The sequence below is a fragment of the Oncorhynchus clarkii genome, chromosome 30, assembly GCF_045791955.1.
Source record: "Oncorhynchus clarkii lewisi isolate Uvic-CL-2024 chromosome 30, UVic_Ocla_1.0, whole genome shotgun sequence".
In the NCBI taxonomy this organism is placed as follows: Eukaryota; Metazoa; Chordata; class Actinopteri; order Salmoniformes; family Salmonidae; genus Oncorhynchus; species Oncorhynchus clarkii.
Window position 1 is genome coordinate 21427140 of NC_092176.1, and position 17843 is coordinate 21444982.

General features: G+C 46.0%; 1 protein-coding gene across 6 annotated transcripts in view; it reads left to right on the plus strand.

Moving 5' to 3' along the window:
• LOC139389656 (sialate:O-sulfotransferase 2-like) overlaps window positions 1-17843 on the plus strand; it is a 101324-nt gene that overhangs the window by 48501 nt on the left and 34980 nt on the right. For all 6 annotated transcript variants that reach the window (XM_071136525.1, XM_071136527.1, XM_071136526.1 and 3 more), the window contains 2 exons: window positions 9060-9174; window positions 12159-12343. In XM_071136525.1, the coding sequence (XP_070992626.1) occupies window positions 9060-9174; window positions 12159-12343 (300 nt within the window). The remainder of the gene's footprint in view (window positions 1-9059; window positions 9175-12158; window positions 12344-17843) is intronic.

A 17843-nucleotide genomic window follows, 5' to 3' on the forward strand; every position in this document is an offset into this window, starting at 1 on the left:
TGGCAGCTCTATGCAGACTGGCAGCTCCTTGCAGACTGGCAGCTCCTTGCAGACTGGCAGCTCCTTGCAGACTGGCAGCTCTATGCAGACTGGCAGCTCCTTGCAAACTGGCAGCTCTATGCAGACTGGCAGTTCTGAACAGGCGGGAGACTCCGGCAGCGTTGTAGAGAAGGAAGGCTCTAACAGCGCTAAACAGGCGGTAGACTCCGACAGCGCTGGAGAGGAGGAGGGCTCCGACAGCACTGGACAGGCGAGGCGCACTGTAGGCCTGATGCGTGGTGCTGGCACTGGTGGTACTGGGCCGAGGACACGCACAGGAAGCCTGGTGCGGGGAGCTGCTACCGGAGGGCTGGGGTGTGGAGGTGGTACTGGAAAGACCGGACCGTGCAGGCGCACTGGAGCTCTTGAGCACCGAGCCTGCCCAACCTTACCTGGTTGAATGCTCACGGTCGCCCTGCCAGTGCGGCGAGGTGGAATAGCCCGCACTGGGCTATGCAGGCGAACCGGAAACACCGAGCGCAAGGCTGGTGCCATGTAAGCCGGCCCAAGGAGACGCACTGGGGACCAGCTGCGTAGAGCCGGCTTCATGGCATTAGGCTCGACGCTCAATCTAGCCCGGCCGACACGCGGAGCTGGAATATACCGCACCGGGCTATGCACCCGCACTGGAGACACTGTGCGCACCACTGCATGACACGGTGCCTGTCCGGTCTCTCTAGCCCCCCGGTAAGCACAGGGAGTTTGCCCAGGTCTCCTACCTGGCGTAGCCATACTCCCTGTTAGCCCCCCCCCAAGAAATTTTTGGGGCTGCCTCTCGGGCTTCCTTGCCAGCCTTGTTCCCTCATATCGCCGGCTCCTTTCTCCGGCTGCCTCTGCTCTCCTAAGTGCCTCCACCTGTTCCCATGGGAGGCGATCTCTTCCAGCTAGTATCTCCTCCCAAGTGTAACAGCCCTTGCCATCCAAAACGTCCTCCCATGTCCATTCCTCTTTACGCTGCTGTTGCTGCCTGTTGACACGCTGCTTGGTCCGTTGGTGGTGGGTGATTCTGTAACGGTTTTCTGTATGAGAAGGAGAGTCGGACCAAAATGCAGCGTGTCTATTGCAATCCATGTTTAATGAAGAAACACACTAAACACAAACACTACCAAAACAATAAACTTAACGAAAACCGAAACAGCCTATACTTGTGTAACCTAACACAGAAACAATGACATCAGGACACTAAGGACAATCACCCACAAACACACAGTGAAACCCAGGCTACCTAAATATGGTTCCCAATCAGAGACAATGACTAACACCTGCCTCTGATTGAGAACCATATCAGGCCAGACATAGAAATAGACAAACAAGACATCCAACATAGAATGCCCACCCAGTTCACGTCCTGACCAACACTAAAACAAGGAAAACACACACGAACGATGGTCAGAACGTGACAGTACCCCCCCTCCAAGGTGCGGACTCCGGACGCACAACTTAAACCTATAGGGGAGGGTGTGGGTGGGCATCTGTCCGCGGTGGCGGCTCTGGCGCTGGACGTGGACCCCACTCCATAATAGTCTTTGTCCACCTCCTTAGCGTCCCTAGATAGGTGACCCTCCTAAGAGACAGCTCGGGACAGAGGGGAAGCTCGGAACAGAAGGACAGCTCGGGACAGAGGTAGCTCGGGACTGATGGGTAGCTCAGCACTGAGAGGAAGCTCAGCACTGAGAGGAAGCTCAGGCAGGTGGTTGGATCCGGCAGATCCTGGCTGGCTGGCGGTTCTGGAAGATCCTGGCTGACTGGCGGATCCGGAAGATCCTGGCTGACTGGCGGATCCGGAAGATCCTGGCTGACTGGCGGATCCGGAAGAGTCTGGTCGACTGGCGGATCCGGAAGAGTCTGGTCGACTGGCGGATCTGGAAGAGTCTGGTCGACTGGCGGATCTGGAAGAGTCTGGTCGACTGGCAGATCTGGAAGAGTCTGGTCGACTGGCAGATCTGGAAGAGTCTGGTCGACTGGCAGATCTGGAAGAGTCCGGTCGACTGGCAGATCTGGAAGAGTCCGGTCGACTGGCAGCTCTGGCTGCTCCATGCTGACTGGCTGCTCCATGATGACTGGCAGCTCTGGCTGCTCCATGCTGACTGGCTGCTCCATGCTGACTGGCAGCTCTGGCTGCTCCATGCTGACTGGCTGCTCCATGCTGACTGGCAGCTCTGGCTGCTCCATGCTGACTGGCTGCTCTGGCTGCTCCATGCTGACTGGCTGCTCCATGCTGACTGGCTGCTCTGGCTGCTCCATGCTGACTGGCGGCCCTGGCTGCTCCATGCTGACTGGCGGCCCTGGCTGCTCCATGCTGACTGGCGGCCCTGGCTGCTCCATGCTGACTGGCTGCCCTGGCTGCTCCATGCTGACTGGCGGCCCTGGCTGCTCCATACTGACTGGCGGCCCTGGCTGCTCCATGCTAACTGGCAGCTCTGGCGGCTCCTTGCAGACTGGCAGCTCTGGCGGCTCCTTGCAGACTGGCAGCTCTGGCGGCTCCTTGCAGACTGGCAGCTCTGGCGGCTCCTTGCAGACTGGCAGCTTTGGCGGCATCCTGCAGACAGGCAGCTCTGGCGGCACCTTGTAGACTGGCAGCTCCTTGCAGACTGGCAGCTCTATGCAGACTGGCAGCTCCTTGCAGACTGGCAGCTCCTTGCAGACTGGCAGCTCCTTGCAGACTGGCAGCTCTATGCAGACTGGCAGCTCCTTGCAAACTGGCAGCTCTATGCAGACTGGCAGTTCTGAACAGGCGGGAGACTCCGGCAGCGTTGTAGAGAAGGAAGGCTCTAACAGCGCTAAACAGGCGGTAGACTCCGACAGCGCTGGAGAGGAGGAGGGCTCCGACAGCACTGGACAGGCGAGGCGCACTGTAGGCCTGATGCGTGGTGCTGGCACTGGTGGTACTGGGCCGAGGACACGCACAGGAAGCCTGGTGCGGGGAGCTGCTACCGGAGGGCTGGGGTGTGGAGGTGGTACTGGAAAGACCGGACCGTGCAGGCGCACTGGAGCTCTTGAGCACCGAGCCTGCCCAACCTTACCTGGTTGAATGCTCACGGTCGCCCTGCCAGTGCGGCGAGGTGGAATAGCCCGCACTGGGCTATGCAGGCGAACCGGAAACACCGAGCGCAAGGCTGGTGCCATGTAAGCCGGCCCAAGGAGACGCACTGGGGACCAGCTGCGTAGAGCCGGCTTCATGGCATTAGGCTCGACGCTCAATCTAGCCCGGCCGACACGCGGAGCTGGAATATACCGCACCGGGCTATGCACCCGCACTGGAGACACCGTGCGCACCACTGCATGACACGGTGCCTGTCCGGTCTCTCTAGCCCCCCGGTAAGCACAGGGAGTTTGCCCAGGTCTCCTACCTGGCGTAGCCATACTCCCTGTTAGCCCCCCCCCAAGAAATTTTTGGGGCTGCCTCTCGGGCTTCCTTGCCAGCCTTGTTCCCTCATATCGCCGGCTCCTTTCTCCGGCTGCCTCTGCTCTCCTAAGTGCCTCCACCTGTTCCCATGGGAGGCGATCTCTTCCAGCTAGTATCTCCTCCCAAGTGTAACAGCCCTTGCCATCCAAAACGTCCTCCCATGTCCATTCCTCTTTACGCTGCTGTTGCTGCCTGTTGACACGCTGCTTGGTCCGTTGGTGGTGGGTGATTCTGTAACGGTTTTCTGTATGAGAAGGAGAGTCGGACCAAAATGCAGCGTGTCTATTGCAATCCATGTTTAATGAAGAAACACACTAAACACAAACACTACCAAAACAATAAACTTAACGAAAACCGAAACAGCCTATACTTGTGTAACCTAACACAGAAACAATGACATCAGGACACTAAGGACAATCACCCACAAACACACAGTGAAACCCAGGCTACCTAAATATGGTTCCCAATCAGAGACAATGACTAACACCTGCCTCTGATTGAGAACCATATCAGGCCAGACATAGAAATAGACAAACAAGACATCCAACATAGAATGCCCACCCAGTTCACGTCCTGACCAACACTAAAACAAGGAAAACACACACGAACGATGGTCAGAACGTGACAGTTAGGTGGCCTAAACTGGGATATGCTTAACACCCTGGCCGTCCTACAATCTAAGCTGGATGCCCTCAATCTCACACAAATCATCAAGGAACCTACCAGGTACAACCCTAAATCCGTAACCATGGGCACCCTCTTAGATATCATCCTGATCAACCTGCCCTCTAAATGCACCTCTGCTGTCTTCAACCAAGATCTCAGTGACCACAGCCCTCATCACTGTCAAACACTCCCTTAAACACTTCAGCGAGCAGGCCTTTCCACTCGACCTCTCGCTTTCCTCTCCATCTTAAATAAGCATGCCCCATTCAAGAAGAACTAAGAACAGATATAGCCCTTGGTTCACTCCAGACTTGGCTGCCCTTGACCAGCACAAAAACATCCTGTGGCATTCTGCATTAGCATCGAATAGCCCCCACGCAGTGGCGTGCCGTGGGCCTGGGACCTGGGCCTTCAGTGAGGCCCTACACAGTCCCACCCGAATTAATCCACCTCTTATTACCATCATTATGATGCCATGGCTCTGGACACTATATATTTAGACAGAAACGCAGTATAACCAGGTGTTGCGTCGCACCCAAAGTTTCACTGTGATGATAAAGACATAACTATTCACTGAAAATAAAAGAAAGAAAACAAATAATTTGCAACATAGGCTATTTGCCATTTTATTTTGTTAATATATAGGCTATTTAATATTAATGAAATAAAATGCGAAACATACCTACACATTTAATAAAAAATCAAATGCATTGTAAGCCTACACACCAAAGACTGATTATTTGAACACAAAATCCATCCTCCTTTCTTTCCTCAAGAAGACTTCAATGACTCTGTTGTACAGTCTATCTGTGCGTTTTAGTTCCACCAATAAGTCATTTTCTATCAACATGGAGGCTAATGCTGAAAGCCGAGTCTGTCCAGTAGGCCGAGAATGGCCGCTTGACAGAAGCCGTGGACACAGGGATAGTCACTGTCACACATGCCAATGTGTAAAGTTGCCCCATGTCCTCATTCAGATTTTTCTGCTTAAGGAAATCAAGGAGATCAGAGGGACTTTTCCCTTCAAAATCAGTCATAGCATACATTACAGTCAGTTCTGTTTTTAGCTTGGATAGGTCGAACAGTGTTCCGTGACTCTCTGTTAAGCTGGAGAAGGCTGTTTGTGGGAATTTTTTCCAGGTAGGTCTGAAAGTGCTGGGGGTCCAGGAGGGAGAGAAACATACATTTTTTTGTGGTCTTGAAACGTGTTTCGTATCTGGCAAAGAATGTTGTCCAGAATATTGCTGTGGAGTTGTTGGTAGTATGTGCGAGGGTCTCCTTGTGCTGGGCCTCTGCTTGCACTGGGTGAACTTGAGAAGCAGTGTAAAAACAATGTTGTTGAACGCTGAGCTGTAGTCAATGAACAGCATTCTCACATAGGTGTTCCTTTTGTGCAGGTGGGAAAGGGCAGTCTGGATTGTGATTGAGATTGCATCATCTGTGGATGCTAACATGATTATGGATAATGATAAATAATGATGAGTGAGAAAGTTACAGAGGCACACATATTATACCCCCAAGATATGCTAACCTCTCACCATTACAATAACAGGCGAGGTTGGCATTTTTTTGGAGGTATGATATTTATGCCTTTGTAACTTTCTCACTCATTATTCACAATTCATTCATGATTATCCGTAATTATGGCAGCATCCACATTAATGTAAACGTTTTCCGAAACATATTCTATTTGATTTACTATAAAGGGGACTCCAAAATGACATAATATTTATCCCTCATTTCTATTGGGCACAACATAATCCGAAACACAACCAAAACAAACTCCAAGTTTGTAGAGTCACAAGCTTGATGTAGTCATTGCGTGCTAAGAATATACTAAACTTTTGACTACTTTAATACACTGTAAGTGAATTTGTCCAAATACTTATGACACATTCAAATGGAGGGACTAGATACATAACGTGCTTTAATTTCTAAATGGTAAGACAGATATGTATTGTATGAAAATACTTTCAAATAGAAGGTGACCTTTTGTACTGTTGCATCATATGAAACATTTTCTCATATCCAAAATGCTGGAGTATAGAGGCAAATTTAAATGTTTAGCTTCGCTGTCCAAATAAATACCTAGGGGAGTGTATCTCTGCTTCCCTGAACGACTGGCTTCTGATCGGATTATTTCATTTCATAAACTAAGCACAAAAAAGGAAGGCGGAAGGGCAGCCCCATTGAAGCGCAGTTCAGTTGAGCTAAATCACCGCTTCCCTTTGACCTAAAGCAGATTAGTGATCATGCTCAATCCGCTCCGTTACCATGTCTGGGAGGAAGATTACTGCAAACTGGAAACCACATATCCTTAGGCTGTATTTATTGTAGCTGGTGATTTTAACAAAGCAAATTTGAAGAAAACATTACCGAAGTTCTACAAACACATTGACTGTAGTACTCACTTTGGAAAAACATTGGACCACTGCTACTCAACTTTTCGAAATGCCTACAAGGCCCTCCCCCGCCCTTCCTTTGGCAAATCTGATCACGACTCTATTTTGCTCCTCCCTTCCTATAGGCAGAAACTAAAACAGGAAGTACCGGTACTAAGGTCTATTCAACGCTGGTCTGACCAATCGGAATCCATGCTTCAAGATTGTTTTGATCACGCAGACTGGAATATGTTCCAGGCAGCCTCTGAGATTAACATCAACAAATATACGGATATGGTGACTGAGTTCATCAGGAAGTGTATAGGAGATGTTGTACACACTGTAACTATGAAAACCTATCCAAACCAGAATCGGTAGATAGAATGCAGCATTCGCGCAAAACTGAATGCGCAAACCACCGCATTTAAATAAAGGTTAAATAAAAATGTTTTAAATGTTTTTTAACCATTGTGACTGGGAATATGGCCGAATACAAACACTGTAGTTATTCCCTGTGTAAGGCAATCAAACAGGCAAAACGTCAGTACAGAGACAAAGTCGCAATTCAACGGCTCAGATACGAGACGTATGTGGCAGGGTCTACAGACAAACGCGGACAACAAAGGCAAAAACCAACCACGCCACGGACACCGATGTGTCCGGACAAGCTAAACACCTTCTTCTATCACTTCTACCTTACCCTAGACCCACTTCACTTTGCTTACCGCCCGGGTCTGAACCCCGCCCTGTGAAACTGGGTCCTGGACTTCCTGACGGGCCGCACCCACGTGGTGAAGGTAGGAAACAACACCTCCACTTCGCTGATCCTCAACACAGGGGCCCCACAAGGGTATGTGCTCAGCCCCAGCCTGTATTCCCTGTTCACCCATGAGTGCGTGGCCATGCACGCTGCCAACTCAATCATCAAGTTTGCAGACGACACCACAGTGGTAGGCTTGATTACCAACAACAACGAGACGGCCTACAGGGAGGAGGTGAGGGGCCCAGAAGTGTGGTGCCAGGAAAATACCCTCTCACTCAACGTCAACAAAACCAAGGAGCTGAACATGGACTTCAGGAAACAGCAGAGGGAGCACACCCCTATCCACATCGACGGGAAAAGGTGAAGGAGAAGGTGGAAAGCTTCAAGTTCCTTGGCGTACACATCACTGACGATCTGAAAGGGGACCCCCCCACAGACAGTGTGGTGAAGAAGACGCAACAGCACCTCTACATTTCTTCAACCTCAGGAGTCTGAAGAAATGTGTCTTGTCCCCTAAAACCCTCACAAACTTTTACAGGTGCACAATTGAGAGCATCCTGTTGGATTGTATTACTGCCTGGTATGGCAACTGTACCAAGGCAGAGCTCTCCAGAGGGTGGTGTGTTCTGTCCAACGCATCATCGGGGGCAAACTATCTGCCCTCCAGGACACTTACAGCATTCAATGTCACAGAAAGGCCAAAAAGATCAAGAACATCAACCACCCGAGCCATGGCCTGTTCACCCAGCTATCATCCAGAAGGCGAAGTCAATACAGGTGCATCAAACCTGGGACCGAGAGACTGAAAAACAGCTTCTATCTCAAGCCCATCAGATTGTTAAATAGCCATCACTAGCCGGCTACCACCCGGTTATTTAACCTTGCACCTTAGAGGCTGCTGCTCTATATACATAGACTTGGAATCACTGGTCACTTTAATAATGGAACGCTAGTCACTTTAATAATGTTGACATACTGCTTTACTCATCTCATATGTATATACTGTATTCTATTCTACTGTATTTTAGTCATTGCCATTCCGACATTGCTCGATCTAATATTTATATATTTTTTAATTCCATTCTTTTACTTTCGATTTGTGTGTATTGTTGTGAATTGTTAGATACTACTGCACTGTTGGATCAAGAAATGCAAGCATTTCAATACACCCACAATAACATGCTAAATATGTGTATGTGGCCAAAAAAATTTAATTTTATTTGAGCAGGAAGGAAGGGTGAGGATCAGCCAGTCCCATTGCAGAAGGACATTACCAGCCTTTCCTCCCTCCCTCCCCCCGCCTTACCTCCTCCCTATCTACTCACTTTGAATAAGTCAGGAAGTGTATTGAGTGCCGTTGCAGTAATAGGCCACTAGAAGGGGTTGTGTGTCTATATAAATAAATAAACATGCCCGTCTGGTGTTGATTCCTTGAGCAGCAACGTTGCCCTCAATATGTCTGCATTGAATGGAGCAGATGGATGATGATGTTGGATTGGACTTTAAAGTTCTTCTACTAATATACAGAATGTCTCAACAGAATTGTTTATACAATTTTTTTCTGTTAAAACTATAATTTACCATGACTATTTATAAGCAATTACCATTGAAAATGTACTACTGTAAATGTGCATGTTATACTCACATAACTTGGAATAACTTTTTATTGATAAGCATTTTTCTTTGTGTTCTACCCAAAACGGTATTATTGCCTCTCCCCCTTATCTCCCATAATATTGCTCTGCTTAAATTGTGCATTTTAAAAAATTTGTTATGAGAAATGTTTTGTTCTTCTCTCTTAAAGCGAATTACATCGGCTGCTATATAGACAACACGGCGAAAAGAGCACTCAGGGGAGTGTCCTTTTTTGACTACAAGAAAATGACGGTCTTCCGTTGCCAGGACAACTGTGCTGAAAGGTAGGCCTGGGAATATAAAAAGTCACAAACACAGGATCGGAGTGAGGAATAAAGGTTGTGTACCAGAGTGGAGATGAACTCTTTCACTCTCTCTCTCACTGTATCTCTTTCTCTCTCTCTTTCTCTCTCTATTTCTGTTTCTCTCTTTGCCTGCCTCTTTCCTCCTCATACCATATTTTCTTCACATCATCTGTTTTTCCAGTTTCCCCTGGCCTCCTCCTCTCCCTCTCTCATCCTATGGATGGCTCAGCCCAACACTCACCACTGACTCACAGGAGAGGAGAGAAAGAGAGGAGGCGATATACTGTATATATATAAACAGTATATAAGGAGAAGATATATATATGCGAGAGTGAGGAGAAGTGCAGTAGAGAGCAAATTTTCATCTTTCTCCTCTGCTCCTCTCTCTCGCTCTCTGTCCACACCCCTCCCAGAGCAGGCTGCTGATATACAGTGCCTTCAGGAAGTATTCACACCCCTTGACTTTTTCCACATTTTGTTGTGTTACAGCCTGAATTATTTATGGTTTAAATTAAGATTTTGTGTCACTGGCCGACACACAATACCTCATAATGTCGAAGTGGAATTATCTTTTTAGAAATGTTTAATTAAAAATGGAATGCTGAAATGTCTTCAGTCAATAAGTATTTAACCCCTTTGCTATGGCAAGCCTAAATAAGTTCAGCAGTAAGAATTTGCTTAACATTTTTTATTTTTTTTTTAATTTTTTTTTTTTACAATTTAGTAATTTAGTAGACGCTCTTATCCAGAGCGACTTACAGTAGTGAGTGCATACATTTTTGTACTGGTCCCCCTTGGGAATCGAACCCACAACCCTGGCGTTGCCTGCGCCATGCTCTACCAACTGATAATAAGTTGGATTGACTCACTCTTTGTGCAATAATAGTATTTAGCATTATTTTTTAATATCTACCTCATCTCTGTACCCCACACATACAATTATCTGTAAGGTCCCTCAGTCAAGCAGTGAATTTCAACCACATATTCAACCAAAAAGATCAGGGACGTTTTCCAATGCCTTGCAAAGAAGGGCACCTATTGGTAGATGGGTAAAAAAAACAGACATTGAATTTCCGTTTGAGCATGGTGAAGTTATTAATTACACTTTGTATGGTGTCTCATACACCCAGTCACTACAAAGATACACGTGTCCTTCCTAACTCAGAGGAAGGAAGCCGCTCGGGGAGTTCACCATGAGGCCAATGGTGACTCTAAAACAGTTACAGAGTTTAATGGCTGTGATAGGAGAAAACTGAGGATGGATCAACAACATTGTAGTTACTCAACAATACTAACCTAAATTATACGGTGAAAAGAAGGAAGCCTGTACAGAATAAAAATATTTGAAAATATGCATCCTGTTTGCAATAATACACTAAAGTAAAACTGCAAAAAATGTGGCAAAGAAATTAACTTAATGTCCTGAATGCAAAGTGTTATGTTTGGAGCAAATCCAACACAACACATCACTGAGTACCACTCTTCATATTTTCAAGCATGGTGTTGACTGTGTCATGTCCTGTATTTAATTTTCAATAAATTAGCTAACATTTCTAAAAACATGTTTTCTCTTTGTCATTATGGTGTACTGTGTGTATATTTCATCCAATAAATTTAATCCATTTTGAATTCAGGCTGTAACACAACATAATGTGGAATAAGTCAAGGGGTATGAATAGTTTCTGAAGGCACTGTACAGACATCAATGAAGCAGAGAAGTGCACCATTGTGACTAGCTAGCTAGGGCTTTCCTTGATTGGCAGTTGATTGTGTGATTTCTTCAGGGTAAAGGATGTGTTGTGCTGGCAATCTATTGGCACTATAAAGGCCTCTCAGGAGTCAAGTGTGCATCCCTCATGTGCCACTGCCAGGTTACTGTTCCCCAGGGAGTGTACAGGCCTTGTGTGTTTGATGGATAGAGCCTTCCAGTATACTGTACTGTGCATGGACTCATAATCAGCGTCACCCTAAAAAAAGCTCTGGTGTCTTGGTGCAGTATTAATGCATGCACTCTCTCTCTCTGATACTGACCTTGTCTACCCAGAGAGCTCTCTTCATCTTGGAGAGGGTGAGTGAGGTTACTGCCGGTTACCCAACTGACTGTCTATGAGTCATTCAACCCTATTAGTGGACTGACTCTGTGGAGAGAGCTGCTGAGAGAGAGGGTCGTGGGCGTCTTGCAGTTGCATGAATAATCGAGTGCTAAAATACAAAACCACTTCCATCTGGTCAGACATTGCAGAGACAAGATGTTGGCAGGTTGTCAGGCGGTCAGGGCCAGGTATAGACTTTTGGAGGCTTGAAGCAAGATTTGGTTGGGGGCCCCCACACCTCACTGCAAAATATTTTAGTGCCCCCCTTTTGACAGTGGAGAGAAACATACATTTCCTGCAAATTCTACACATTTTGCCATGGGGCGGAGAGAGAACTTCTATTTTATAACAAATTTCATCCAATTCTATCCATTTTGCAATGGGATGGAGAGATATTTTATGCAGTATTAAAGCTAGTTTCCTGCAATTCTACACATTTTGTAATAATTTATGCCATGTTAAGATGATATCGGAGTGAAAATCACTAACAAAATCATGTGACTTGCATGCCCAGTCGGTATCTGACATGGCTAATTGCGTGACTGTCATTGACTGACATACCAAGAGAAATCAGCTGATGCACAACCAAATTTAGAAATTGCAACTGGTGTATTCTTATATACTTACTCTCAATCGTAAGTTCCAAAATAAATATCTCTCTCTCTCTATATATATATTATATATAAGCTTTTGTCGCTTATGCCTGGAACCAGCACTGTGGGCAGTAACCACCACCCCCACCCCCGACTAGAAGCCCTGAGAGTCTCTCTGCATTAGTTGCAACCAATGCTGAACATTTGTGTGCAAGCCTGAGCCTCTCTGTTATTAATGATGATATTAACACTACCCCCTATATTTCCTTTTCACTAGGGGATACCTGTATTCAGGCCTAGAGTTTGGGGCAGAGTGCTACTGTGGCCACAAGATCCAGGCCCCCAATGCATCTGAGAGTGAATGCAACATGGAGTGTAAGGGCGAGAAGGGCAACCTGTGTGGAGGGGCCAACCGCCTGTCAATCTACAGACTGGAGCTGGGCCAGGAGTCAGCGCGCCGTTGTGAGTCTCAACCACCCATCACCACAATGAACGCTGTTGTCTGTTTATCCATGTAACCCTCTGAGGGTAAATGGATATGTCGTGAGCTGCGGTGGGACGGGGCGTTGAGTGTGAAGGGATGTTCAGAGGCCACAGGGGAGGGTGCTCCTCCTCCCTCTCCACCGCTTCTTCGACTCCCAAGATCATAGCCACCAGTGTGCAATCTTTGGCAGTATATCTATTGCTCAGGGAAGAGGCTCCAAGCTTGTTTATATTCAGAGTTACGATAACAACATTGTTATTGTTATTTCTCTTTTTACCTGTCTGCTAAAGCAGATTGCAGATTGCTGAGCAATTCTCTTTTTCAATGTGTGTATGCATGCCCTGACACATCCGACGCTGATTTCAGTACCTGCTGCATATTTCAAAATAGTAAATGAAAAGGAGGATGTTTTGCCCTCTGCACTGCAGACTGTTATCGTCAGATTGCCTGGGGAACTGTGCAGCCTCCCATTTTCCCCTCAGAATGTATGTAGAATACTAAAGAACCGGAGAGACATGAGTAAAAACTCCCACCTCTTTCCGCCTTTCTTTTCCACTTATCATGTTCCTTTCCCGAATCTCTATTTACAGAGAAATGACAAGGGGAGAAACTCCCTTTAACATGCATTGCTAGCTCAAAATCTAATATAGACGTGACTATTGTCGTGTCTATAATATACACCTCTGTGTTACTGAAGCAGAAACATAATGTGAGGTCTCCCCACACATTAAACCCAAGCAAACATACTTGCACTTCATGCAGCGAAATATTTCCATGTGCATGTCAGAAAGGTGCTCTGGTTCTCATGGCCTTGGGCTAATATATATACTGAATAAAAATATAAACACAGCATGCAACAACTTCAAAGTTTTGACTGAGTTGCAGTTCAAAGAAGGAAATCAATTACCTTAGGCCCTAATATATGGATTTCAAATGACTGGGAATACAGATATGCATCTGTTGGTCACAGATACCTTAAAAAAAGCTAGGTGCGTGGATCAGAAAACCAGTCAGTATCTGGTGTGACCACCATTTGCCTCATGCATTCCAACACACAGTTTATCAGACTGTGCAAAGTTGCTGGATATTTTTTATTTAACTAGGCAAGTCAGTTAAGAAAAATTCTTATTCACAATGACGGCCTAGGAACAATGGGTTAACTGTCGTGTTCAGGGACAGAACGACAAATCTTTACATTGTCAGCTCAGGGATTCGATCTAGCAACCTTTTGGTTACTGGCCCAATGCTCTAACCACGAGGCTACTTGCCATGGTTACACATGCAATGAGGTTGTGAGGCTGGTTGGAGGTTCTGACAAATTCTCTAAAATTAAGTAATTCCCCGGCAACAGCTCTGGTGGACATTTCTGTGGTCAGCATGCCAATTGCACATTTTCTCAACACTTGAGACATCTGTGTCATTGTGTTGTGTGACAAAGTTGCACATTTTAGAGTGGCCTTTTATTGTCCCTAGCACAAGTTGCAACTGTGTAATGATCATGCTGTTTAATTAGATTATTGATATGCCACACCTGTCAGGTGGCTGGATTACCTTGGCAAAGGAGAAATGCTCACTAACAGGGATGTAAACAAATTTGTGAACAAAATGTAAGATAAATAAACATTGTGTAGCATATGGAACATTTGTGGGATCTTTTATTTCAGCTCAGGAAACATGGGACCAACACCTCACATTATTTTTTTCCTGTATACTGTAGTTGCGTGACAAACTAGCACAGGAAGCTCCAATTAAACATTTCATTACCAAAGAAGGAAATAGTTTCTTATGTGAGTGAAGGCAGGAGGAGGGGATAGAGGAAGACCTAAAGAAGGTGGGAGGAGGGAGTGAGAAACTGAGAGATGGGGAGAGAGGGAGAAAGAGAGACAGAGAGAGAGAGAGAAAGCATAAGACAAAAGATAAAAAGTGAGAGAGAAAGTAAGAAAAAGAGTGGGTGCTGGTGCTGGGGTGTCTCTCCTCCCCTGTATGCAGCTGTGAGAGTTCTGGAGGCAGGAGTCACATCTAAAATACATTTAGTCCCTCACACACTATGACTAACTCCTCAAGGTCTCCAACACACGGACCACCTACCATGGAAAATATATTGGCTGTAATGCCCTGCTGTCTGTACATACCAATGAGTGTTCTCGCATCTCTTGGTGCATAACCTACACAGACTGCTCACTTCCCTGTTATTTCCTGTTGTACAGTATGACTGGGCCTGTCATTTACTGTTTTACAGTATGGCTGGGTCTGTTATTTGCTGTTTTACAGTATGGCTAGGCCTGTTATTTGCTGTTTTACTGTAGGGCTGGGCCTGTTATTTGCTGTTTTACTTTAGGGCTGGGCCTGTTATTTTCTGTTTTACTGTAGGGCTGGGCCTTTAATTTGCTGTTTTACTGTAGGGCTGGGCCTTTTATTTGCTGTTTTACTGTAGGGCTGGGCCTGTTATTTGCTGTTTTACTTTAGGTCTGGGCCTGTTATTTGCTGTTTTGCAGTACGACTGGGCCTGTTATTTGCTGTTTTACTGTAGGGCTGGGCCTTTTATTTGCTGTTTTTCTGTAGCGCTGGGCCTGTTATTTGCTGTTTTACTGTATGGCTAGGCCTGTCATTTGCTGTTTTACAGTATGACTGGGCCTGTTATTTGCTGTTTTACTGTATGGCTAGGCCTGTTATTTGCTGTTTTACAGTATGACTCGGCCTGTTATTTGGTGTTTTACAGTATGGCTTGGCCTGTTATTTGCTGTTTTACAGTATGGCTGGGCCTGTTATTTGTTGTTCTTCATTATGGCCGGGCCTGTTATTTGCTGTTCTACAGTATGGCTAGGCCTGTTTTTGCTGTTTTACCGTAGGGCTGGGCCTGTTATTTGCTGTTTTACTGTAGGGCTGGGCATGTTATTTGCGGTTTTACTGTAGGGCTGGGCCTGTTATTTGCTGTTTTACTGTAGGGCTGGGCCTTTTATTTGCTGTTTTACTGTATGGATAGGCCTGTTATTTGCTGTTTTACAGTATGGCTGGGCCTGTTATTTGCTGTTTTACAGTACGACTGGGCCTGTTATTACTGTTTTACAGTATGGCTGGGCCTGTTATTTGCGGATTTACAGTATGGCTGGGCCTGTTATTTGCTGTTTTACAGTATGGCTGGGCCTGTTATTTGCTGATTTACAGTATGGCTGGGCCTGTTATTTGCTGTTTTACAGTATGGCTGGGCCTGTTATTTGCTGTTTTACAGTATGGCTGGGCCTGTTATTTGCTGATTTACAGTATGGCTGGGCCTGTTATTTGCTGTTCTACAGTATGGCTGGGTCTGTTATTTGCTGTTCTACAGTATGGCTGGGCCTGTTTTTTTGCTGTTTTACTGTATGGCTGGGCCTGTTATTTGCTGTTCTACATTATGGCTGGGCCTGTTATATGTTGTTCTTCATTATGGCTGGGCCTGTTATTTGCTGTTCTACAGTATGGCTAGGCCTGTTTTTTGTTGTTCTTCATTATGGCTGGGCCTGTTATTTGCTGTTCTACAGTATGGCTGGGCCTGTTATTTGCTGTTCTACAGTATGGCTGGGCCTGTTATTTGCTGTTTTACTGTAGGGCTGTGCCTTTTATTTGCTGTTTTACTGTAGGGCTGGGCCTGTTATTTGCTGTTTACTGTAGGGCTGGGCCTGTTATTTGCTGTTTTACTGTATGGCTGGGCCTGTTATTTGCTGTTTTACAATATGGCTGGGCCTGTTATTTGCTGTTTTAAAATTTGACTGGGCCTGTTATGTGCTGTTTTACAGTATGGCTGGGCCTGTTATTTGCTGTTTTACAGTATGACTGGGCTTGTTATTTACTGTTTTACAGTATGGCTGGGCCTGTTATTTGCTGATTTACAGTATGGCTGGGCCTGTTATTTGCTGTTTTACAGTATGGCTGGTCCTGTTTTTTGCTGTTTTACTGTATGGCTGGGCCTGTTATTTGCTGTTCTACAGTATGGCTGGGCCTGTTATTTGTTGTTCTTCATTATGGCCGGGACTGTTATTTGCTGTTCTAAAGTATGGCTAGGCCTGTTTTTTGCTGTTTTACTGTAGGTCTGGGCCTGTTTTTTGCTGTTTAACTGTAGGGCTGGGCCTGTTATTTGCTGTTTTACTGTAGGGCTGGGCCTTTTATTTGCTGTTTTACTGTAGGGCTGGACCTGTTATTTGCTGTTTTACTGTATGGCTAGGCCTGTTATTTGCTGTTTTACAGTATGACTGGGCCTGTTATTTGCTGTTTTACAGTATGACTAGGCCTGTTATTTGGTGTTTTACAGTATGGCTAGGCCTGTTATTTGCTGTTCTACAGTATGGCTGGGCCTGTTATTTGCTGTTTTACTGTAGGGCTGGGCCTGTTATTTGCTGTTCTACAGTATGGCTGGGCCTGTTATTTGCTGTTTTACTGTAGAGCTGGGCCTGTTATTTGCTGTTTTACTGTAGGGCTGGGCCTGTTATTTTCTGTTTTACAGTATGGCTGGGCCTGTTTTTTGCTGTTTTACTGTAGGGCTGGGCCTGTTATTAGCTGTTTTACAGTATGGCTGGGCCTGTTATTTGCTGTTTTACAGTATGGCTGGGCCTGTTATTTGCTGTTTTACTGTATGGCTGGGCCTGTTATTTGCTGTTTTACTGTAGGGCTGGGCCTGTTATTTGCTGTTTTACTCTAGGGCTGGGCCTGTTATTTGCTGTTCTACAGTATGGCTGGGCCTGTTATTTGTTGTTCTTCATTATGGCCGGGCCTGTTATTTGTTGTTCTACAGTATGGCTGGGCCTGTTTTTTCCTGTTTTACCTTAGGGCTGGGCCTGTTATTTGCTGTTTTACTGTAGGGCTGGGCCTGTTATTTGCTGTTTTACTTTAGGGCTGGGCCTGTAATTTGCTGTTTTACTGTAGGGCTGGGCCTTTAATTTGCTGTTTTACTATAGGGCTGTGCCTGTTATTTGCTGTTTTACAGTATGGCTGGGCCTGTTATTTGCTGTTTTTCAGTACGACTGGGCCTGTTCTTTACTGTTTTACAGTATGGCTTGGCCTGTTATTTGCTGATTTACAGTATGGCTGGGCCTGTTATTTGCTGATATGCAGTATGGCTGGGCCTGTTATTTGCTGTTCTACAGTATTGCTGGGTCTGTTATTTGCTTTTTTTACAGTATGGCTGGGCCTGTTATTTGCTGTTTTACAGTACGACTGGGCCTGTTATTTACTGTTTTACAGTATGGCTGGGCCTGTTATTTGCTGTTTTACAGTACGACTGGGCCTGTTATTTACTGTTTTACAGTGTGGCTGGGCCTGTTATTTGCTGATTTCCAGTATGGGCCTGTTAGTTGCTGTTTTACTGTAGGGCTGGGCCTGTTATTTGCTGTTTTACTGGAGGGCTGGGCCTGTTGTTTGCTGTTCTACAGTATGGCTGGGCCTGTTATTTGCTGTTTTACTGTAGGGCTGGGCCTATTATTTGCTGTTTTACTGTAGGGCTGGGCC